Raw genomic sequence first — 24,130 nt, forward strand, 5'->3', positions numbered from 1 at the left:
AGAAAGCGGATAGTAATATTCGCCATGATTGTACAACATTTCGCCGAATATCATTTTGCGAAAAACGTAAAGTGGAATGTACCATTTCACGGAAAACTTTTTTGTGGAAAGTCCCATTTCGCGATCCTCTCCTTACTCGCTGTCGCTCGTTCCAGGAAACCCAGGTAGGCCTAGGAAAACAAATAAACCTAGACAGTAGTGATTTCTGCGGGGAGTTGCCTCCCCCCAGTGGGCGGCGCTTCCGACGACGGGTCACCGGCAACACTCGCGGCCGTCTCGTCCTGAATGATCTAGTGTTACTATAGATAGCTTTTGTGGTCTTGTTATTGTTATTGATGTTTTATGGAAGAGTCTCGAATTTCTAGAGTTCGATTAGTTTTTGAGTTTCGCAAAAAAATCTGTTTTATTTGTATGAGAGTCCATATCCCCCTACCACAGGGGTGAGAGGTCTCTAACTGTCATAAAATAAATTCAAGACTCCAAAATCTCCCACATGCCAAATTTGGTTCCATTTGCTTGATTAGTTCTCAAGTTAGTTCGCCCCCCTCCTAAACAGGGGAGGGGTCTTAATTCATCATAGAAAAAATTTCTGCCCCCTAAAAGCCCCACATGCCAAATTTGGTTCCATTTGCTTGGTTAGTACTCAAATTATAAGGAAATTTGTATTTCATTTGTATAGGAGCCCCCTCTTAAAAGGGGAAGGGGTCGTAATTCACCATAGAAAAAAATCTTGCCTCCAAAACCGCTTACATGTCAAATTTGGTTTCATTTGCTTGATTAGTTCTTGAGTTATGAGGAAATTTGTTTTTCATTTGCATAGGAGCCCCCCCTCCTAAAGTAGAGAGGGGTCCTAATTCACCATAGAAAATATTCTTGCCCTCGAAAACACCCACATGCCAAATTTTGTTCCATTTGCTTGATTAGTTCTCGAGTTATGAGGAAATTTGTATTTCATTTGTATAAGACCCCCCCTTCTAAAGTGGGGAGGGGTCCCAATTCATCATAAAAAAAATTTTTGTCTCTAAAAACACCCACATGCCAAATTTGGTTCCATTTGCTTAATTAGTTCTCGAGTTATGAGGAAATTTGTATTTTGTTGGTACAGGAGCCCCCCCTCTTAAAGTGGGGAGGGGTCCTAATTCACCATAAAAAATATTCTTGCCCTCGAAAACACCCACATGCCAAATTTTGTTCCATTTGCTTGATTAGATCTCGAGTTATAAAAAAATTTGTATTTCGTTCGTATGGGAGCCCCCCCTCCTAAATTGGGGAGGGGTCCCAATTCATCATAGAAAAAATTTTTGTCTCCAAAAACACCCACATGCCAAATTTGGTTCCATTTGCTTGATTAGTTCTCGAGTTATAAGGAAATTTGTATTTCATTTGTATAGGAGCCCCCCTCCTAAAGTGGGGAGGGGTCCCAATTCATCATAGAAAAAATTTTTGTCTCCAAAAACACCCACATGCCAAATTTAGTTCCATTTGCTTGATTAGTTCTCGAGTTATGAGGAAATTTGTATTTCATTTGTATGGAAGCCCCCCCTCTTAAAGGGGAGAGGAGTCCGAATTCCCCTTCTAAAGAGGGGAGGGGTCCCAATTTACCATAGAATAATTTCTTGTCACCAAACACACCCACATGCCAAATTTTGTTCTATTTGCTTGATTTGTTCTCGAGTTATGCAGAAATTTGTGTTTCATTTGTATGGGAGCCCCCCCTCTTAGTGGGGGGAGGGGTTTCTAACCATAACTAAAACCTTTCCTGGCCCCAAAAACCTCTACATGCAAATTTTCACACCGATTGGTTCAGTAGTTTTTGATTCTATAAAGAACATCCCGACAGACAGACAGACAGACAGACAGACAGAAATCCATTTTTATATAGTAGATTTAATATTTTTCCCAACATGTCGAATGCGGCCAATATACCCCACTTGCGATGGTGCAATATGCCCTATTGCAAATTTGGATATAAATACTGATAAATAGATATGAGTGACCGTCTATTACCACTATTAGCCCCAGCTAGTAATGTACAATGAAAGTGCTAGGAATAATTTATCTACCACGTCCAAATTCCAAGTTACTTAGCTATGCAGGGCAATGTGCCTCAGCTGCAGTATAATATGCCCCATGCAAAAAAGAAAAGTTATCGTAGGACACCGAAACTAGGCCTATTTTATGTGAAAACACAATGTTTTGAGAATATCTGAACAAGTTTAAATTTCCACAAAATAGTATAGGCATATCAATCTCAAAAATAGTCGAAACATAACGTGGAGCATATTATACTGCAGCTGAGGCATGTTGCCCGCACAAACGAGAAACCCAAATTTTAGATGCTATTTTTAAATAATTCCTAGCATTTTTATTCCGCAATATTAAAGGAAGCAAACAGTTTCAATTGATTTTCAGCTAAAAAAGTAACACATATTCGTAATTGTAACGTTATTCTTGGGAAATTCTTATTCTTGGGATTCTTGGGCCTGTTTGAGATATATCCATTTATTCTTAAGGGGGACATTTTATACTACCTTACCTTATTTAGAATTGTTTATAGATGCCTTCCGCTATATAAACAAATATTAGTTGGCTTGGGAAAGCGCCACAATTACTATTACAAGCGTTCAAACTGTTAAGTTGCAGAGTTGATTTTACTTACAAATTTCACTTTCATTTTTGAAGGTTATTCATCACGCTCGCAAAAGTTTCATAGTTCGTGTAATCAAAATTTTTAAAATGGAGAATGACAATCAAGGTTAGAGAATAAATTTTGTTTATATTTCGTTTATAGAAGGAATTCATTTTGACCTCACTCCTAAAAAGCCGCCCAATACAAACGACATAGATATTGACCTTCATAAAAACAGAAATCCAACTTTGATAACTAATTTAAAAACCCGAATAATTCCACCTAGCGGCGGGACCTGGCCTTTCTATTGCAACAATAATTATTTTTTATTTACTTCAAAAACTTTTTTCATGCCTGCCAACGTAAGAACCGATAACTCAATATTTAGTGAACGGGACACAACACTAAAGGCCCAAATACAATGCATACGGATTTTACTACGTTGCGGAAATTTGACAGAAAACCCATGGAAAAACTGTCAAATTACCGCAACGTAGTAAAATCTATATGCATTGTGTCTGGGCTTTAATAGTTCTTACAAAACGGATAGTTTACCTTTTAAACCGACCGGTTTCGGGAAATATGTTGTACTATCCGTTGTCCGGTTGTACTATTAGTGTTGTGTCCCGTTCACTAAATATTGAGTATTTTTTATTTCTCAGGAACAACTATAATTAAGTTGACTATATTTTTAAATATCTGTTCCTTATTCTTCAAAATCCTAATTCAACAGTAAAATTAATAAAAACATACTGCGTGCAATATTTTCTCTCCTAGTGTGCGTAAATATTTGTAAAGGTCATTTGATTTACTTTATCAACAGCTTATATTTAGATTTTTTCTTAGTCGGCGCTCCTTTTGATACTGAACTTTTGTTCGACTAGATTGTTTAATTCAACTGCTCAACTGAACTGCTCGAATTATTTACTCAACTTAACTGTTTGACGCGACAGCTCGACTGGATTGCTAAATTCTTCTGCCCGACACTAGTGCTCGATTCAATTGCTCGACTTTAATTTAATTTAATTTTATTTCTTCTAGGAACTGAAAGCCCTTTGGAGTGAAGCTTCTTTTAAGCCTTTTCTCCAATAGGCACAAAACCTTCAATCTCTTTAGTTTCACAATACATGTACAGTCAGTCCACAATCATGGGTCACACACAATTGTGGGTCATTTTAGCTCTAGCTGCTGATTAGCATTTAAATAATTATTGATCAAATTATTAGTGCTACTTATGAGTAACAATTTTAGCAATCACTTCGTATATTGTGTGCTTAATTGCTCTTTTAAGGAAGTGCGGTGAACTAGGAACTATCACAATTCATTATTTATATCATTATGTGAAAGGATAAATTGAATGCCTGATGATTATTTATATCGGTATGTTGAATTCGATGATTTGGTATAGACTAGAACCGTCTGGTCGTTGTAGAGCCGGAAGAATAGGGTATTGTCGTTATCCTCGGGCCACTGTTATGGTCGGGCCATCATGATTTTACAGTTTTAGTAACTCATGATATCTATGCTACAAACATTGTAAAACTTCTTACTGTGATAGCTAGCTTTTCACAATATTGTGAGTTTCAATCGTGTATTCAAAACACCCGTGCTGAATTCAGTGACTAAATCTTACAAAAAAAGTTTTCCAGGCGCAATGAACTTTTCTCCAACAAATGATTCATGAAATGCAATTATCGAGATAAATTTGGAAAATGCATGTAGTGTGTTGTGCTGCACACGAAGACTATAGAAAAAGCCCCTCCAGTAAGGAGTTTGGGAAGGTTAAGGTTAAATACTAGAAAAGCGCTATTTGTATATAGAGTTGTTGATATCCTGAAAAAAATATCGATATTGCGAAAACCACGATTCTTTAAAACTACGTAATCGCTCGAAATAGTGAGGTTTTTTTATGATCTTGATGCAGAATGCACACACACGTTTTTGTTGTAATCCAACAGCGTATTCGCTAGCCAAACAAGATATATTCGTTTAACTCACTCACAACCACTTTTGCCTGCGACGATTTCAAGCTGCCAAACCATTTTGCAGCGCGTTTTGTTAAAAACGGTAAGGACAATATCGTGGCCGATATCGGCCGCAAATATCAAAATATTGATAATATCGGTCAGCTCAATATCGGCCTCAATTATCGATATTTTGGAGGTGGAAAATCGATAATATCAAATATCGACATAATATCAACAACCCTATTTGTAAAGGTCGGGCCACTTGAGTAGTCATAGTTGGGCCACCATAATTTTAAGCGCAGAAGTGCAATAATCGCTAGAGAATGTCTGTCAAGTAAAATGTGATGAAATAAAGCAAAATTAATACGATAAAAACCTAGATTTTTGTTGCTTTTTCATTGTAGTTGTACACTACGGAAAAGGCGATTGGAGCAATATTGATTTTACAAGATCGCCAAAATTTCGCAAAAATGCAATTAAAAATAGCGTATTTGTACCTATATGAGCCGTTCTTCATGGAATTCATTCTTTTAATGTCTCTATATAGAATTTCAATTCGTATGTCTTAGATTTTCTGCGGTGGCCCAACCTGTACAACATGGCCCGACTATGACAACATTTTTTGTCTTCACGTAAATGACTATAACTTTTTTAATTTTCAAGCAATCATCTTAAAACTTTCCGGGAATATACCTTATTCTTAGATCTATGCAACGATGTTATTAGATTTCCAAAATTCCTTTTGAAACGTAACTTATGGGCGAATTCCAAAACGTGGCCCAACCACGACGACATTCCCCTACAGCGTTGCAGAAGTTCACAAGCAGGGCAGTCGAATGGCATAGATGCATAGCAGCATGTGGTAACGGGCAGCAGGAGAGCCGGAGATCATGCAGGATGGCAACTGGATACGAAAAACCAAATTCCCTGATTTTTCCAGGTTTTTCCCGGTGTTAAATAAAATTTTAGGTTTCATATTACGATATAATTTTAACTGAAAATGTGTTACAATCATTGACATTTGAATTGTTTATCAATCTACGAGGTATTGAGAAAAATTTCCTCACCTACTCTATTTCCCTAGGCGAATTTTTCAATCCCTTTTCTTATTCTGCCGACCAGCAAATTACACTCCTCCCGTGAGTTCCTCATCTGTTCTTTTTCCCGCGCAAGTTTATTCGCAAACTCAGACGCAAGCGGAGTTTTAGTGCCCATTGCCGTGGTGCTTTTCCTGCCAGTCACGCGGAAATGTTCGTATGTTTAATTTTCGTTCTTCGAGCCATAAGCCATGCAAAAAAGCAGTTTAATTGAGCTAATTTTTAAATTCGCTTTACCGCTGGTGGCTGTTCTACTTTCTGACCAACGCGGCTTATTTCACTTTGCATGAATTTTTCGGGATTTATACTTCCGGGTCCAAGATAGAGCCATAAATTCGTAACGTGGAAGGTAGGGTTGCTACACCCGCCTTTCGGTTACAACTTGTTACAACAGTACAACAGTTATGTACTGCCGTGAGTCAGTGGAATTTCTCCAACATTTTTCTCGAAAACCGAATTTCGCTGCGATGCCACTGTCATTCACTTCGATGTTCTGCGAATTGTGTCACATGCCGCAAAATGTCCGTCCTGAAACTTCAATGTCATTCGATTCGATTTGACTAACGCCGCGCAAAGTGAATGCAAACTAAATTTGTTATTTCACTTCACTTGCCTTGCAGAATAAGGCCCTTTGCAAAACACTGAGCTAATTATCGATAACCCAATCTATCGTTTGTGTGCCGTACTTCTTTATCTATTTCTAAGTGTTCTTGACCACTCAAAGAATCGATAATTGGGGTTATTTGAAAAACTCCCTGATTTTGTTAAAAATTCCCTGATAATTCCAGGTTTTCCAGGTTTTTCCAGGTAGTTGCCACCCTGTCATGGATTCAGGATAAACTGCTCAGTTTGCTAATGATTGCGGGGTGTCGTGAATTCTGGAATCATCGGTTTTCTTGATTAGGGGCGTAGTATCTCTGGCTTCGGCCGGACATATACTTGTGTGTATTACCTTACAGTAAAGTTGATCTCGCTACCAGAGTAGCCCAAGCGCACGAAAACTAGACCATGTAGAGCCAGAGGAACAGTAGATTAATAGCGCACAGTGTTCAAAATATCGTTATTAAAAAATAAAATAGGCCATGTAAACGGAAAATGCCAGTTGGCTTGTATTGCCATCCTACACCCCTGATCCAATTTTTAAAAAAACCGATCGACGAATTTTTGAGTTGCGCCCTTTTGAAGTTTTAAAGGACAGATTGCTCATATAAAGTTCAATGACACTTCCAAAATGAACGTAAATCACAGCCGGTATTGATTTTTTATGCAACATATGCCCATTGCCGAACATTTTAGGAGTTTTACGCTGTATTGGGATTAACCGGAAATGTTCCGGATTAAGTTATTGCTGTGGGAAATAGCCAGTATCGAACATGAACAAATACTTATCATGCGACACGTCAAATTACGTCAGAATTTAAAAACTAGATCACTGATAGTCGGATCAACTACCTAGCGCCACGCCGGTTATATATGGACAAGTTCCGGGGACTTCCGAGAACACTCAGACCAGTGGCCAGTTTTGTTCATAAACAAAAACTTATCGTGCGATACCTTAAATGACACTAGAATTAAATAACTAGATCAGCTCGAAACGTCCCAACATCACGTCCCAAACTCATCATACGACACCTTAAATTACACTAAACCTTTTAAATAGATCCAAGTAAGCCAAATTGAGTACCCAGAACCACAATGGCCAATTCCGAACATGTCTTTATTATCAAAAATGTACCCCATTGTTTTTTTGACTTCCCAGGGTTTTCCGGAGTCCCTCAAACATGTCCAGATATGACCAAACCTGAGCCTAGATAGCAAATTTGGCTTTCATTGATCTAGTTATTAAATTCTAGTGTGCTTTAAGGTGCCGCACGATAAGTTTTTGTTTATGGACAAAACTGGCCACTAGTCTGGGTGTTTCCGGAAGTCGCCGGAACTTGTCCATATATAACCAACGTGGCGCTAGGTAGTTGATCTGACTGTCAGTAATCTAGTTTTTAAATTCTGGTGTAATTTGAGGTGTCGCATGATAAGTATTTGTTCATGTTCGATACTGGCTATTTCCGACAGTAATAACTTTGTACGATAGCTCTATAAGGTTCGGATGGGTTTGGTGTGGGATGACAAGGCCGTCAAAGGAAGGCCAATAGAATTCCGTAGTCAGAAATAAATCCTCCGCTTGCTTGGGATGTGATCACCCGGGTAGCAATACGTTCACTCGGGTTTTTACTTAAACCAACACTCTACTTCTTTAAACATTTATTAATTCTACTTATTATACTCGACTTAACAAAGAATACTGATTAACTAGTCAGAAAGTCGTCCTTTTATAGATTTTGGACGGACGCTTAATTTTTCCATGTACAAAAAAACAATTAATATTATATATGGTCTCACAATGCTAATGATTAGTTAACCCATTATGACCCGGGTATACCTAAATTTAGACCAAATGAAGTGAAACTCTGTAATCTATTATATTATGGCTCCAATGTATCGGGAAACGCAAAATCGTCATTTGGAATGCTTTCAAGGCCAAAATATCGCAGGTTAAATATTTTATAGGCTCAGTTTCAAACAAACAAATTACAAAGTTTTTTACAGATTTCTTATCGAATTTTGTGATAGACTTTACATATAAATACTAATTTACATGTCAGGTAATGTTTCGTCGCTAAATGTAGACTTTTTCATGCGTTTTGGAGACAAAAATTTTTTCGCCATTTTTTCAACTTTTTTTCCGCCATTTGTCACAACTTTGCACTGTTGAAAATACAGACGAAATGACAAAAACTGACAAATTATATCACACACACATCAGATTGATGTGTTATCTCTCTTGCAGTGATATATTAACAATGCTAACTATTGAAATTCAGCAGTAAACAGGTTTTGAAGACGAGGTATGATATATCATACGCTGGGTCATAATGGGTTAATGTGTAGAATGTACTTCTGTCAGCAGCTTTGATAGCTCTCATGTTGGGACTTGGCTACTTTTGCCGCACCGAGGGGATAAGCGTAGCTGCCATAGGGTGGTTCACCAACATCCTCTCCCCCCTGAAACAACCCATGTTTCAGTCAGTTGATCGTTTCGTTTGCATTGAGATCTCCGTCATCCGTTGCAACCAGTAAGATGCAAATTTTGTCAACCGGTCTATCCACTGTTCGTAGAGTGACTACTCGGACCACCCCATCTGGTCCCGGGTGGGTCGAAATGATTCGCGCCATTCTCCATTTCGTTGGCGGTAGGTTGTCACCGCGAATCACTGCTAAGCTACCTTGCCTGATTCCAACTGGTGGTTTCCACCACTTAAGGCGCCCTTGTAGTTGATTGAAGTACTCGGTTTTCCACCGCCGCCAAAAGTCTTGCAACCTCTTCTGTACAGCTTCCCATGTCTTTAGTCTCCCGTAAGCTGTGTCAGTGTAGTCTGCTGATGGTATTGATTGGGGAGCAGTACCAACCAGGAAATGACCTGGTGTGAGTGGCCGCAAGTCATCAGGATCATCCGAAAGCTGGGTCAGAGGCCGCGAGTTCAGGCAGCACTCGACTTGTGTAAGAAGGGTCGTCATATCCTCGTAGGAGACTGGCATGTCCGCTAGCACCTTCAAAAGATGTTTTTCCCCGATCGCACAGCAGCCTCCCAGAGGCCACCGAAATGGGAAGCTCCAGCGGGTATGAACTTCCACTGCATTCCATCGTCCGCACACGCCTTGGCAACCTTCTGGTGATGTTCTTTAGTGTTCAGGATTTTCAGCAGCTCTCGCATCTGGTTTTTAGCTCCAACGAAGTTAGTGCCATTATTGGACCACAATGTAGCACATTTTCCCCGACGTGACGTGAATCTCCGCAAAGCCTGAATAAACCGTGCCGTCGAAAGATCATTGACCAATTCTAGGTGTGTCACCTTCGTCACAAAGCAGACAAACACCGATATGTATGCCTTTACTGCGGTTCGCCGGTATCCTGATCTAACGTACACCGGCCCAAAATAATTGATGCCTGTAGTCGAAAATGGTCTCGCCGCCGTAACTCTCGATGCCGGTAAATCAGCGTCGGTCTCATACAGTAGACTAATCTCAAGTTTTTAGTCTTGACCTTGGAATGAGGTCATACATATATTAATATTTTTTTGAAACGATGGTTCTACAATTGATGAAGGGACGGTAGGGGAAAGAAATGGAAAATTTTTTTTGGTGAAGGAGGAGGGGGAAGAGCGGAAAGGAAAGGGGAAATATTAATATATGTATGACCACATTCCAAGGTCAAGACTAAAAACTTGAGATTAGTCTATTACATAGGAACGGGCCTTCCCTCGAAAAACCGCGCTGAGAAACGCGGCTAACATACGCTGACAGACGAACAGCGTCACGTGCAGTACCTTGCAAGTCGTAAGGGCCGGCATAGTGTCGTCGTCCTGAAAGTAAATAGTAGTTAGATTAAAACTTCTCGCTCGGTGGTAATCTGCAATTGATGCAGGAAGCGGCACAATATGTGTCGATAACCCAACCAAAACGCGTCGCTATCCTTGAGAAGTGGATTTTGCGGTCTCCTTTTGTCCAGCGCCTCTATGGTTCAAAGGTACAAGTACCAGCGAACCACATGCCCTGGAGGGTGTTGTGAGTTCGAATCCGGTTGTAATCTCAGATTACAGCTTGATTCGACTCATGCACCTTCCAGCATTGGACAAAAGGTAGGAGTCAAAATGACTACTTGTCAAGCATAGCTACCAATACCCCCCCCTTTCCTTTCCGCTCTTCCCCCCCCCCCCCTCCTTCACCAAAAAATTTTCCATTTCTTTCCCCTACCGTCCCTTCATCAATTGTAGAACCATCGTTTCAAAAAAATACTCATACAGTAGCACCGCAAACATTGATGACACACCTTTCCTGCAGTATTTCTTCCGCCTAAGGTTCAGTATCGAAGCCGAACCGTACTCAACAATAATTGTGGACCTGCGTGCATGATTTTAAGATGATAGTGTTTGAAAAGCAATTCTGTGAGCAAGTGTTTCGCAGGAAGCACAATGGGGTGCTTTGCATCATCAGATTCTCTAGAATGCCCTAACCTTCCCCCGACCCTCAATAAACCATCTTCCGCTATAAATGGGTTATACCAGCGTAATGGTGATGAACATGGTACCCACTCTCCCCAGTGCCAGTGCTTTTAGTTCATTAGGGAAACCTTCTGCCTGCACTAATTGTATGATCTTGGATTCCGCTCGTTGAAGCTCTATTGTTGTTAACGGACCACCTTGTCGCTTTCCTCCCTTATTATTCAGATAACGAAGCCAGTATGCCGTTCTTCGGACAACAGTATTGAAATTGGAGAAACGAGTTAGATACCATTCGATGAAGCTGGGATTTTCTGAAACCACCGCACAGTGGGGAATCGCTGGCCAGCAGCCAAAAAATGAAAGTTCATTTCGACTCTCCGTTGTATTTTTCCTGTGATTCTATACTATTGAAGTGTTCAAATCCAAAATTTTAGATCAATATGACAAAATTTGAATTTTCTATGAATCTTAAAAGTATGCTATCTCAGCATGCTTTAGTGTTTTTTTGAAAAATAACCCAATATTTCAAAACATGCTAGAGGTCTAATGGTAGCTCGGATTTCAACGGTGTCTAAGGAAAAGTTCTTCAAAAAATAGTGCTGAATAAAGCCCATTGATTGAGTATGCAGTAATTTTATCATAGTATGCCACAATTTTAATTTTCATTAAAAAAGTGCCATATTTTCGCGTAAAACACGCTTAAAAGTTTTGAAGCCAAGGTTCGCCACTATTGACACTACCGGTAAAAGTTAGCGTAAAATATGAGCTTTCAAATGGATATAGTCTCATTTAGCGCAGAGTAGCGCAGAGCACAGATATTACGCTTGTAAGGCTACTATATCAGAATTCAACAATATAGACAAAATGCAAACACTCAAAGTAAACGCAGGATATCTTAATTATGGGATATCTCCTTTACATAGTTGGATAAGCTGCTTCGAATGTATGGTCCATATTGCATATTGACTAGATTTTAGAGGTTGGAGGAAATCTGGAGGATACAGCGATAATAATGACGGAAATACAGCTGGTAGATCTTATGCCAATCCTGGTATTAGTTCTGAAATCACGGGTATAGATAAGAAATTAATTGAAAGGTTGAGAAATTTTCTTATAGCAAGTTCTTGAACACATTATTTCAGAAAAATTCGAAACTTATTGTTTGTATACCAAAAACCTTTATCTCAGGGTATAGTCCTCATATAATACGTCCACTGCAATGCAAAGAATTTGAATTCGCGGTCATAAATGAAGCTAGACAACTATATTGCTGATAGGACGAATGACAGAAGAAGCATAAAAATAAGTTTTTTTTGTTTAATTATAGTCACTTTAACAACTCGGGTCATTCGTGACTTCTGCGGGCTTGGGAATTGAACCACAATCCTCGGTGTGAGAGGCGTGAATGCTAGCCACTACACCGGTATTGACCCTCACAAAAATAAGGTCATTACCTTATGCTAAAAATAGTGATAAAAATACAAGACAATATTTCACATGCAAAAATGAGTGTGAAAATACAAATCGTGATAGAATTATTCGTCTTCTTATTTCTCCTGATAAAGCTTATAGCTTCTTCGAAACGGAAAAATGTAATTAGAAAAATCTTTCTGAGAACGCTATATTACTATTGAAGACGAAACGTAAAACGAGTGATTCTACAGAAGAAGAAGAAGAAGAAGAAGAAGAAGAAGAAGAAGATGGAGATAAAGAAGAATAAGAAAACTAATAAGGGGAAAAGTTTTGATTTTTGATTAATATTAACTTGGATATATGGATTGGACTATGGATTTTGTGTTAATTATTAAAGCTCATACTTTCTTTGTATTGTTTTATATAATGTTTTATCCTATAAAAATCCATCTGCAATAGTTTTCTAAATGACCCTCATTTCTTATACGTCATTATACTTAAAAAATACTTGAAAAAAAAGTTGAAAATTCTCCCTAACACAAAAAATATACGTTCTAATGCAAAATAAACCTGAAATTCGGGCTCAGCACCCCAAAATTACTTAAGAACCACATATTATCCTTGATTTAAAGAGATTTTTTTGCTTGGCCAGCATTTGTATGGAGTCGCCCCACTGTGCACCGCCAGTACAACACGCCTTTTCTCTTCTTCCGTACCTTCAGATGACAGATTATGTTGCTTAGGCCAATACGTCAGATTCTTGGATAGCCATTCAGGTCCTTTCCACCACAATTCATTGTTGATAATACTTTCCGGTGCAACTCCTCTTGAAATAAGATCGGCCGGGTTTTGTTCCCCAGGAACATGATTCCAGTGACAGTTTTCAGTCAGCGATTGGATCTTGGATACACGATTCGCCACAAATGTTGTCCAAGTTGACGGCGTTGCCAATAGCCACCGTAGTACTGTAGATGAGTCCGTCCAAAAGAAAGCTTCCATAGAACACCTGATTGACTCTCTCACCGTCAAGTATAGTTCAGCTGCCATTAATGCGCCGCGAAGTTCAAGTCTGGGGATTGATCGTGTTTTCAACGGTGAAACTCTTGACCTTGATGACAAAATAGTAACCTTCATTGTACCGGACGAGTCCTTGGTACGCATGTACGCGCAAGCTCCAAAAGCCCTCTCAGAAGCATCGGAAAACATATGGATTTGTACACACACACCGTACTACATATCATAACATAACGCTCAATACGCAAATTGTTCAGAAGCGGAATTTGCTCGTGAAAGACTCGCCACTCATCTTCAACCTCTGTAGGTAAAGGAAAATCCCATCCTAATTTATTTCCCTCTTGATCCTCCAGATGCCACAACATTTGCATAAATATTTTAGCGCGAGTGATTACTGCTCCAATAAGTCCTAACGGATCGAATAAAGTGGCTATTATCGAAAGAACCTTTCTTTTCGACAGGGCAACATCTGATGACAACGCGGCTATACGAAAACGAAATCGTAAAACGTCTGTTTTGGGTATCCAAACTAAACCTAAAGTTTTAACCATGGGATCAGGGTCCAGATTAATCCCATCATCTGCTTGAATTGCGAGTTCTTCCTCCGGTAATCCTGCCAGTACAGTTGCACAATTAGAAGCAAAGTTTCGTAGCCAAAACCCACGTCATTTTCAATATACGTTGTAAGTTGGACGCACCTTTCTACTGAAGTTCTTGGAGCGTCTTAGTAGAATACGAAACCTGGAAATTAAAAATAAAAGAATACTTATCCAATTTTATTCTGCTATGTATATTTTATTCTTGACAGATACGTATTTCGCCTACGACTTGCAGACTTCCTCAGTGTCTGTTTACGAACTGCTCGAAAACTGAGTTCGAAAACAGACACTAAGGAAGCCTGCGAGTCTTAGGCGAAATACGTATCTGTCAAGAATAAAATATACATAGTAGAATTAAATTGGATAAGTTTTATTTTTATTTAATATATTTAATTTCCACGCACCTTTCTATATAAATGATATTTCGGTCGCAGGTTTTTGTAAAAGTACATGTTTTTCTAATTTTTAGAATCGGTAGTTCTCTTACAATTGACGAAGAGACGGCAGAAGAAAGTAATGAAACATGTTTTTCTGACAGAAAGTAAACGTAATTAGTGTACATATTAATATGTTACACCCGAAAACTAAGTGAATAATTGTATAATTGGCACTAAATATTTGGGTCGAAATAAAGGCTCCACTCAAGATCAGCCGAGGCAATTGGGAAATAAAGTGAACCGTTGCTTTTCAAGAGATGGCGCTTTTCTAGTGGCAGTAAAATCAAAATTTCTCACTTATCTATGTTTACCTTCCTGAAAAACAATCACTAATCATATTTTATTTGTGGTACAGTTACTCTGTTATACTTAATTTTCATGACTTCTGCCTAATTTTGATAAAAAACAAACATTTCCTACACCTCTCCATAGCATCTTACTACCAGTCAACCGAGAGCCCGGAAAAGTGATTTGATACCGTAGCTAGGCGCTGAATATGTTTGCGACATTTCAACTCGAAAAAATAAAAAAATTTAAAAAAAATTTAAGCATTAAAGTCGCCTTAAATGCTATTTTGGCAAAATATACAGCTACTTTACTGCTAACCTTCTTATAGTACTGACAATGCTAATTTGCAGCTAATTCCCCACACGAAGAATTTGAATAGAATTTTGGATGCCAATTTACAACACCTATGCAGTCAAAAAGCTAATATACAACAACGTGCAGTATAAAATGCCAGATATGCTGCATATGGTAATGCTAATTGGTTATTTGGGGCGGGTAGTTTAATATACAAATTTGCATTTTTTTCTCACAGTAAAGTAGAAAACAACTCCTCTTATTGCTTAGCCAGAAAGCGGTAATAATATTGATTGTACAACATTTCGCCGAATACCATTTTGCGAAAAACCTTAGCGGAATGTATCATTTCATGAAAAACTTTTTCGTAGAAAGTACCATTTCGCAGGGGTGGTCCTCTTCTTACTCGTTGTCGCTCGTTCGGACCCAATTAAAGGAAAGTAATAGAGGTCACTAAAAGTATAATCAATATATATAGAATGCCAGTGTCGCTGGTGTTTCATGGATATTTTGGTGGCAAACATGTTGCTGGTTCATGTCTTGGATACGGGAACAACTCTGTCAAATTGCCCAATAGAAAATTCTTCTTGCCGACGAAATACCCCTAATCGCTTAATTAGTTCTCTAGTTATGCAGAAATATGTGTTTTATTTGTATGGGAGCCCCCCACTTAAGGGGGAGGGGTCTCTAACTACCATAAGAACCTTCCCCGGCCCCAAAAACATGCATGCAAAAACTCTACATGCAAATTTTCATGCCGATCGGTTCAGTAGTTTTCGATTCTATAAGGAAAATACCGACAGACAGACAGAAATCCATTTTTATAGGTATAGATATGAGCTTATTTTAAAAACTGATCAACCAGCTCCGCTCTACCCTTCTGAGAAAAATCATTTACATTTTCATCAAATAAACATGTTTAGTCTACCGTGTACCCCCGCTGGAATGACCTTCCTTAATCTGAATATTTTTATTTTGAACCCCGTTGGTATGAATGCGTTCACATTAAAAACTGATCAAGCGTCATACACAATTGACAGTTAAGTTAACCGGGCAAACTGAAAAAAAGCAAAAACACTTAATACGTTTCCTCTTGCTCAGCAGCTTTGGCAATATAGGGTAAGGAACGAGTTAAGCAGTGTCACCTATTTTAATCAGTTGAACATAAATGAGTCGAAAATGCACTTTTTTATTCATATTTTCAAAATCTTTTGTTAGGATCATCTTCACAAATCACTTAACCATACATTTGATTCACACAAACACAATTTATTGGGTTTCCGACAAGAAATATGATGAATTAAAAATTGTTGTCCGAAAACATTTTTCAGCTGCTGAAGGCAATCGCCACCTCGCTACTAACGAATCCATCACATTTTTCAGCACTGATTACAACCACTCTAAAAGTCAAGCACTCAATTGTCACATACCATATTATTCACTCTCTTTTTTTTTCTATTATCTAAGGCTTTGTCACTAGCCGAAAGTTTTATTATTTTCTAACAAAACTGAAAACAAATTCTGAATTGACGGAACCTGTTCACCAGTAGCAGCAGCTGCAGCACAACTGATGAACTATCGTGTTGCCAAGACACTGTTTCGGTTCTGGAAATAAGAATTTTAAGTTTGAAATTAACTGAAACCTCCTATGGTGAAAACGTGGTTCAATACTTTCAAGAGAAACGTATGTTCATAATTAATTTTTCTTTATTAAAAACAACAGAAAAGACAGCTTTTTCAATAATTTTCGAAGATTTTCTCAGTGATTTAATGAAGCAACGATGTGTTTCAATGATATTTGCTTTGACAACAGTGTTCTGAGTCGGACCGTGTGTACTGCTATGTTTACCTCTTTTGTTCTCCCACCATCCTTATGAACAGCGAGTGAGACGTCAAACTCGCAGTTTCCCATAAGAACACTAGAGAATAAATTTAGACAGATGGCATTTTACGCATCTATGCCGATTACGCATCAGATGCCGATTAGTAGGTCGTGGATAGGAACACGAACTTACTGAATAGGGGGAAAAGTTCGAGGGATGTTTTATGGAGACGTAAAAAAATTCAGATTTCAAGATTGCTTAAAAAAGCACCTTGAGGGTGAAAATATGCTCGGTCTGATCAAAATTAGTTCCACTGCTCCAACTTTTAAAGCGAAAAATCAAAAATTTAGCTCAACAATAGTGTCTTCTAATGGTAACAGCTTGAAGAACTAAAGATAGCAAGAAGATTGGTATGCTGATATTCCCCACTTAGTCAACCCATTGCTTGTAATAAGGTAAAACAATCAGTGACCCGCTTAGACGGCTAAAAACCGGTTCTTGACCCTATATCGATCATTTAGCTTTAGCATTAGAAATCATCACTTACAAATTTTAGTCTTCTTCACTGAGCTCTCCTGTAGACAGATTTCTTTATCGGGGTATCTATTTTCTATAATTATTATTTACTAGCTGACCCGACAAACTTGTTGTTGTTGTTGTTGGGTTTATTATTGAGTGGTATTAACCGACGGGTCATTCACCACTCATAACGGTTCATGTATACAAGTGTACAAATCGTGATATTTTGGAAACTAAACTAATTTGATTAGTAATTATAACTTATTATAAATTCCACTATCTTTTAAAAAGTTAATCATTTGAGCTTCTCTGACTGGATCTTCGGATAAAATGTCCCGGATGGATTCTCCTTGCAGATTTGCTTCTCTTACTTACTTACTTACTTAGGTGGCTTGCGGTCCTAAGACAAAGCCTGTTGAACAAAATTTCTCCATGTAACTCGGTTAAGGGCTACCGCTCTCCAATTCCTCGGACACCGAGTACTCTCCACTAGATCTCGCTCCACCTGGTCTAACCATCTTGCTCGCTGCGCTCCTGATCGTCTAGTTCCTACCGGATTTGAGGCGAACACCATCTTTACAGGGTGGTTGTCCGGCATCGTTGCAACATGTCCTGCCCATCGTATCCGTTCTGCTTTAGCCACCTTCTGGATACTGGGTTCGCCATAGAGCTGTGCGAGTTCATGGTTCATCCTCCGCCTCCATACTCCGTTCTCCTGTACACTGCCGAAGATCGTTCTTAGCACTCGTTGTTCGAAAACTCCGAGCACTCGCAGGTCCTCCTCGAGCATTGTCCATGTTTCATGCCCGTAGAGAACAACCGGTCTAATAAGCGTCTTGTACAGGGTGCACTTTGTACGGGGACTTAGTCTGCTCGACCGCAATTGCTTGTGGACCCCATGGTAAGCACGACTTCCGCTGATAATACGCCTCCGAATCTCACGGCTGGTATTATTGTCCGCCGTTACCAGTGAGCCAAGGTAGACAAATTCATCGACTACCTCAAACTCATCGCCGTCGATCAGTATACTACTGCCCAAGCGGTGTCGTTCGGCCTCGGTTCCGCTGGCCAGCATGTACTTTGTTTTAGACGTATTTACCTTTAACCCAATCTTTTCTGCTTCGCGCTTTAGTCTGGTGTACTGTTCAGCCACCGCCACAGATGTTCTGCCGATAATATCCATGTCATCGGCAAAGCAGACGAATTGACTAGATTTGTTGAATATCGTGCCCCGCGTGTTGATATCCGCTCGGTTCTTAACACCTTGTAGCGCTATGTTGAACAGCAGGCATGAAAGACCATCACCTTGACGAAGCCCTCTGTGTGATTCGAATGAACTTGTCAATCCACCCGTAATCCGAACACAGCACTGTGTACCATCCATCGTAGATTTAATCAGTTTGATGATGGGGAAGCTGTTGTCGTCCATGATTTTCCATAGCTCTTTCCGGTCGATGGTATATTATGCGGCTTTGAAGTCAACGAATAAATTATGCGTGGGAACTCTGTATTCATGGCCCTTTTGTAGGATTTGCCGCAGTGTGAATATTTGATCCGTTGTAGACCGACCTTCGACGAAGCCGGCTTGATAAGTTCCCACAAATCTATTCGCAATTGGTGATAGACGGCGGAAAATGATTTGGGGGACAGCACTTTATAAGCGGCATTGAGAACGGTGATCGCTCGATAGTTCTCACAGTCCAACTTGTCGCCCTTTTTGTAGATCGGGCAGATAACCCCATCTTTCTACTCCTCCGATAGCTGTTCCGTATCCCAAATTCTAACAATTAGTCGGTGCAGACAAACGGCCAGCTTTTCTGGTCCCATTTTAATAAGCTCCGCTCCGATGCCATCTTTTCCAGCTGACTTGTTGTTCTTTAGCTGCATGATGGCCTCCTTAACTTCGCCTATCGTTGGGGCTGGCACCTCATCCCCGTTTGCTGCACCGTCGAAATCGCTTTCCCCGCCGCCATGGTTTTCCGCCTGGGCGCCATTCAGGTGTTCGTCGAAGTGCTGCTTCCACCTATCGGTCACCTCACGATGGTCTGTCAGAATACCGTCAGTCTTATCCCGACACATTTCGGGACAAAGCCTTTGCGGGATCCGTTCAGTTTCTGGTAGAACTTCCGCGTTTCCTGAGAACGATGCAGCCGCTCCAACTCTGCATATTCCTGCTCTTCCAGGTTGTGCTTTTTCTCCCGAAAGACTTGGTTTCGCTGCATCTTCTTCTGTTTGTGTCTTTCCACGTTCTGACGTGTGGCACTGCCCATGTTGGCCGCCCGCGCAGCGTTCTCCTCGTCCATCATCCTCCTACATTCATTGTCAAACCAATCGTTTAGCTGATTCCGGGCCACATGCCCGATGGAGCTCTCCGCTACACTGCTGATGGCTGTTTTGATAGTGTTCCAACAGTCCTCGAGAGGGGCTTCGTCCAGCTCGTCCTTTTCCGGCAGCGCAGCTTCGAGTGAATGCGCGTAGTTTACGGCGACGTCTGGCTGCTTCAGCCGCGCGAGATCTAACCGAGGCTGGCGTCGGTACCGAATGGTGTTCACAACGGAGAGTCTTGGGCGCATCTTAACCATCACTAGGTAGTGGTCCGAGTCAACGTTAGCGCTTAGACAGAATCTGACGTCGATAATGTCTGAGAAGTGCCGACTGTCGATCAAAACGTGGTCGATCTGTGATTCTGTCTGACTTGGTGACCTCCAGGTGTACCTGTGATGGATTTTGTGCTGGAAAAAGGTACTACGTACGGCCATATTCTTGGAGGCGGCAAAGTCGATAAGTCTTAAGCCCATTTCATTGGTTCGCTGGTGTGCACTGAACCTTCCAATCACCGGTTTGTATTCCTCCTCCTGGCCGACCTGAGCATTGAAATCCCCGATGACGATCTTGATATCATGTTTTGGGCAGCGGTCGTATTCACTCTCCAACTGCGCGTAGAATTCATCCTTGTCGTCATCGGTACTTCTGAGGTGAGGGCTGTGCACGTTGATGATGCTTATGTTGAAGAATCGGCCCTTGATTCTCAACCTGCACATTCGAGGATTGGTTGGCCACCACCCAATCACCCGTTTCCGCAGCTCTGGTAGATGGTATGTCCATCTCTGAACGTACGTACCGTTGAGCTCTTCCAGCACACCTCCTGCAGCGCTACGACGGCGAACTTGCGGCTCTTCAATACGTCGGAGAGCACTCGAGTGCTCCCTTAGAAGTTGAGAGATCGGCAGTTCCACGTTCCGAGTTTCCAATCCATAGTCCTTTTTCGTCGCGTGGGTCTATTCCGATTGTTCCAGTAAGAATTTATTTGTTCTTCGTTCCGTGCTTTAGTATTTGTCGTGGTGACGGCTTGAAAAGCCTGCTACACCAACACCCTGTTTCGCCGAAGGGCCAACGAAACTCGAAAGAGCCCTCCTTTCCTGTCAGCATACGACCTTGGCTTCCACCGGGGTTGGTTACTCGATCTCCACCAAAGTTGCTCGTATCCCGGCTATGAGAGGCTATGAACCACTCTAGGGTCTATTTTATGCCTACACGTGCACAAGGCACCGACGGTACGCATTATTCAGCCGTTTACCAGTTTTCTCAGTATTACCCACACTAATTCAATCAATATTAGTATCGTAGCAGCATAAAACAAAGAAGGTAAAATCTAGAGGCTATCAGCAAGCTTAAAAACATTTTACATTGCTACGGGCAAGGGGCAAATAACTAGAATATTTTACGCGATTTTAAATTTATATTCCCATAACTAGCGTTAACATTTATACGAAAAACTAAAACACTGGCAACACTGTTAGAAAAAAACTTAGAAAGAAAAGCTAGAAAAAAAGAAAAAAAACGTAGTTTTAAGCGACTCTTATGTAAAAAAATTTAAGGAATACGATGGAATTGGAATTTTTGAAATCAAATTGTACTCATTGAGAGAAAAATGCAAATTTATTTTTTAAATCGAATTTAAAAATATTTGGCAGCACTGCCGCTAAAAACTAACTTTTTTTTCGGATTTCCTGGACAATTTCCTTTAGAAAAATTATAAAATAGTCTTTCTAAGCCTAGTATTTCCAAAGATATAAGCAAAAGAAAATAAGAGGATTTGACAAAAACGTGTCTTTTCATTAAAAATGGAGGTACATACTCTCATTAATCGAGAGAACGTCCAATTGGCACCAAACTTAGGATTTTTTCTTGCTGAACCAAAACGAACAATCTGACAAAATTTGGTTCAAATCTGAGAAGGTCGATTACATGGCACTCGGACACTTGACGTGGAATGACCCATATTCAGTTTTTTAAATGTTGTTTTTGTTCGTAAGTTTATCAACACCTTCCAACCCGACCTACACCCTTTAGTTATCCGACATCTGGTGGACAAAATCTTCACAAAATATTTGTAATAGACTAATTAAATAAATAAATGATTGCTAGTAAGCAGCACTGAAGTTATCGTATACACTGTAGTAGTCAAAATTCGGTTGGTTGAAAAATACAGAGATGTTTGATACAAACATGATATCTCGCACTCGCATACAGATTGAATAATCAGCGGACTTGTCTCTTTAGTTTTACCCTGAGAGTCTTTCGTGCATGTATATTCTCTTGTTGCTCACTGAATCTCAAGTTGATCATCGAGAGAAACGAGCTCATGATAAACTAAGACAGTCTCTGTTTAGTTGGTGCAAGATCGCGATCGGATGCATAGTGATTCTCCTAAAGTGCGATGTTGTTTGAAATTGATCATAAATAGTGTGATTTTACTGAGTTTTATGTGCATCAGAACTTAGTGTTTCTTAGTATAATTTGACACAGAAACACATCAAAAGCACACAATTAAAATCATTAAAACTGATAACTACATGTATTTCAGAAAAGATAAAACGAATTAACAATCATCGAATCAAGAAAATTGGATTAACAAGTTTTGAAACAACACCAACTATGCCTAGAGGCACATCCACAACGTAAGCATATGTAGTAATTTATTACTGAGCATACTAAATACACCTAATGGACGATTTATTGATACATAGAAGCTGTGAGCATCTTGAATTTAAAATTTTTTATCGTTATTATTATATAAGCATTTCCGTTCGTCACATGCTACAATAAAGCAAAGCGAACAAAAAAATTAAAACAGACATGTATGTGCGTGCAAGTGATAGTTATTCCTACATTGAAAACGTGATCGCTTGAAAGGAAATATCTCTGCATCCAAAAGTAACTTTTCAAGTCGTACTTTAAAACTTTCTAATGCCTCTTACTGGTACTGCTTCAAAAGTGCATTGCACTATCTCCTTCTGTTTATTACTGGTTATAGTTGCTTAAGAGTGGTTTTATATAAACGTGATAAATTTCATTACATTAATGTAAGGAACAAAACGAAAATGCACATCTTTTGTCATACTCCTGGGACCATTAAGTATTTTAAACTAACAAACTATTATGGAATAACATGTACATTCAGTTAATTTCAGTTACTGTGTGTGTCAGTTTAACGCAGGAATACGCAGGAATACATTTTATGCACTTAAATATAAACATTAAAAATTAGAGATATACAAATATATACAATATACATATACAAAATATACATTACATACAAATATATTATACAAAAATATAATAGGACATGAAATATAAAATAAAGCTAATGCTTCGACATAGCTGAGATAAACCTTGGTCTCTATGGTGGCAATACGGGAAATCAGTTTAGTTTTTAACAAAGAACATTTAAAATAGTAGGGTAACCTACCAATTCTGGACCCCATCTGCAGCTGTACATAATTTGGGCATTTCCATTTGATTTTACTGTAAGTGTCCAAATTATGTACAGCTGCTGATGGGGTCCAAAACACGTTGGTTACCATATATCATTCGCCCACATGTTAGCAAACGAGTATGTTATGAGTTGGAACTTCGCCTTGCGTTGGAAGCGTTCAATTGCTTACAAATAACTACAAAATTTGAAAATCATATAAGTTCCTTCTGAAATGAATAATTTTCAACGGCAGGTCAAGATGTGGATGAATTTTATAAATGTAAAATAATGTGACAACCTAGAAGTGTTTCAAGCTGTCATAATGAGCTGTTAAGTGTAAAAAAATTTAACTCAAAGTTATTCATAAAATCTGACTGTGTCTGTAATTTTTAGTAGCAATAAATAAGCTTAAAGTTAAGAATCAAATTTGTAGGGCGGTTTCATATACCTATGAATAGTGTAATTACAGATGCCATGATTACAATTGATGGGCATGAATTAATTAGGAATGATCGCAATCGCCATGGGGGTGGCATTTATGTTTACTATCCTAAAGGAATGAATTGCAGGATAGTCGATATGTCAGTAGTATTTCGCAGACTCGAACAGAATTCTTGTTATTGGAAATTTTATCTGGAGCTGATCGGTTGCTCATTAGCATTTATTATAATCCACCTGACGAGGATTGCTCTGAGATCTTATCGAGGCATTACGAGGAATATGGATTAAAATATTGCTTTAACTTTCTCATTGGTGATTTCAATACGGATATCCGTAAACGCACAGGAAAAGTCAAGCGATTCACTGACGGATTAGCAAATTTTTCTTACGACAATGTTGGTTTCGAGCCTACGTACTTCTATCAAACTGGTAGTTCTCTGCTTGACCTACTAATTACTGATGTTTCTGATAGGGTAATATGGTCATTACAAATATTTTATAAAGTTTTTGTTTTTCCGGTGTTCGCCCACTAAAGGGGGGCAAAAAAAACAAAGTAAATTTTTTAATAGAGCAAAAAAAACTTGGGCATTTTTATTTAAAGTTTAAACGTGAAAACCGAATCTATTCTGGCTTATAATATATACGTTATTATTTTCTATGCAAAAATCTACAAAAAAAAAAGACAAAAACGAAGGAAATTTTTTTGGACGATTTTCGGATTGTTCGAATTTCCATTTTTGTTTCGTGCTAGAAACGTTAACTCAACTTGTACACTCATTTTTCGAGTTTTTCAG

The 24,130-nt window shown here is 39.2% G+C and overlaps 1 protein-coding gene across 2 annotated transcripts in view; it reads left to right on the forward strand.

Moving 5' to 3' along the window:
• Window positions 1-24,130, forward strand: part of LOC128738718 (plasma membrane ascorbate-dependent reductase CYBRD1) — a 140,402-nt gene that overhangs the window by 8,887 nt on the left and 107,385 nt on the right. Inside the window, exon 1 of one of the 2 annotated variants that reach the window (XM_053834045.1) lies at window positions 21,843-22,098. The exons of the other annotated variant lie outside the window; for it this stretch is intronic. Coding sequence (XP_053690020.1) covers window positions 22,076-22,098 — 23 coding nt within the window. The 5' untranslated portion in view covers window positions 21,843-22,075. Of the gene's footprint in view, window positions 1-21,842; window positions 22,099-24,130 lie in introns of those variants that run through there. 2 annotated transcript variants of the gene reach the window in all.

This window comes from Sabethes cyaneus, chromosome 2 (assembly GCF_943734655.1).
Source record: "Sabethes cyaneus chromosome 2, idSabCyanKW18_F2, whole genome shotgun sequence".
Classification (NCBI taxonomy): domain Eukaryota; kingdom Metazoa; phylum Arthropoda; class Insecta; order Diptera; family Culicidae; genus Sabethes; species Sabethes cyaneus.